Raw genomic sequence first — 1,377 nt, 5'->3', positions numbered from 1 at the left:
AGAATAAATACAAGTTTTATCTATTTTTAACTACAAATGTATATGCAAAGTATTGTGACATTAACGAATAGGTAATATAATATGAAAACATTTTAATAAAACAACAAAAACTATACAATGAAAAAAAAAACTAAAAAATAAAATAATCATACAATTTAAGACTGTAATTATATTAGTATACAATAAAACAGCTTTCTTAGGGGAAATCGTAAAACCGCGTATTATACGGGATGGGGTGATAGTGGTTTCCCGCTTAATACGCTCTTGAAGCGTGCAGTTATGCGGGATCCAACCTGATATACGTTAAATGCATTTTAAAAAGGATTATAGTTATACAATACGAACGTAAACGTAAACCGTGCAACGAAATTATACGTATGTAATAAAATACCGTCCAATACCTTTATGAAGCAATAACATTAATCAGGTAATAGGTTTACGAGTGCGCTGTGCCAGAACACATAATATTACTGCGCTAAGTACATAAAGGTTTGTGTAAAATGAAGATTAGATAAACTTTCAACGACATTTTTTATCAACGTAGTAAGTGGAATTTTGATTATCAGATATGAGTGGTCGGGATAGAGAGCGGATTCAATAATATTACGTATTAAGCGGGATAGAGTGATAAATGGGAGCGTCTTAACGGGGTTTTTATGTATATTATAATTTATAGCTATCAAATATAATTATGAATTGCGAACTGCTAAGTTTTGAAATATAGTGGCCTATCAATAGATACTACTCCTAAACAAGTTCGTGCAACATTCATTGGAGCTGTGACCATGGTCCAGGTATTATTGTTGGGGTTGTAAAATTCTACAGAATCCAAAGTGGAAGTTCCGTCATCACCACCGACTGCGTACAACAACCCATCTAATACAGCTACTCCTATATTAAAAAGTTAAACTTTAATTAAATATATTTTTAAAAAATGATGTCTCATAAAATAATTTAGAATTATTAAAAGAGTAATTACCTGGATATTGTCGACACAAATGCATATCCGGAATTGTAGACCAAACTCCTGTATTTGGTTGGTATGCTTCAACATTCCTGAGAACTTGCAATCCATCATGGCCGCCTACAGCATACAGTACACCAACGAGCGTCTAGAGACAGCGCCTCTTATCAGTACTTTTATTATCAGTATCATACTATCACGACAGTTGCCTTATCACATAATCGTTTGATTACGTATTTTAAAATTTAAATGTAGTATACACTAATATTTAAGTAATTGAATATAATACTTACAAGATTCACTTTAAGAGGATGCTACCCATGGATTTGTTGTCTCCGTCTTACACACATACGACATAGCAAATTTTCGTTCACTAGTTTCAATAGTGAGCTGTTAATCTTGATATTATACTG

At 32.3% G+C, this 1,377-nt stretch overlaps 1 protein-coding gene across 1 annotated transcript; it reads right to left on the bottom strand.

The window, feature by feature from the left end:
• Positions 1 to 1,188, bottom strand: LOC100572945 (kelch-like protein 2). The gene is made up of 2 exons (XM_029490193.1): positions 980 to 1,188; positions 1 to 891 (listed from the first exon to the last, which is right to left on the bottom strand). The coding sequence occupies exons 1-2, from the start codon at positions 1,002 to 1,004 to the stop codon at positions 707 to 709; spliced, it is 210 nt and encodes a 69-aa protein (XP_029346053.1). The 5' UTR covers positions 1,005 to 1,188; the 3' UTR covers positions 1 to 706.
• Positions 1,189 to 1,377: the final 189 nt, after the last annotated feature.

This window comes from Acyrthosiphon pisum, chromosome A2 (assembly GCF_005508785.2).
Source record: "Acyrthosiphon pisum isolate AL4f chromosome A2, pea_aphid_22Mar2018_4r6ur, whole genome shotgun sequence".
Taxonomy (NCBI): Eukaryota; Metazoa; Arthropoda; class Insecta; order Hemiptera; family Aphididae; genus Acyrthosiphon; species Acyrthosiphon pisum.
Note: the sequence above shows the minus strand (reverse complement) of the source record. Positions and strands in the feature narration are given on the sequence as shown.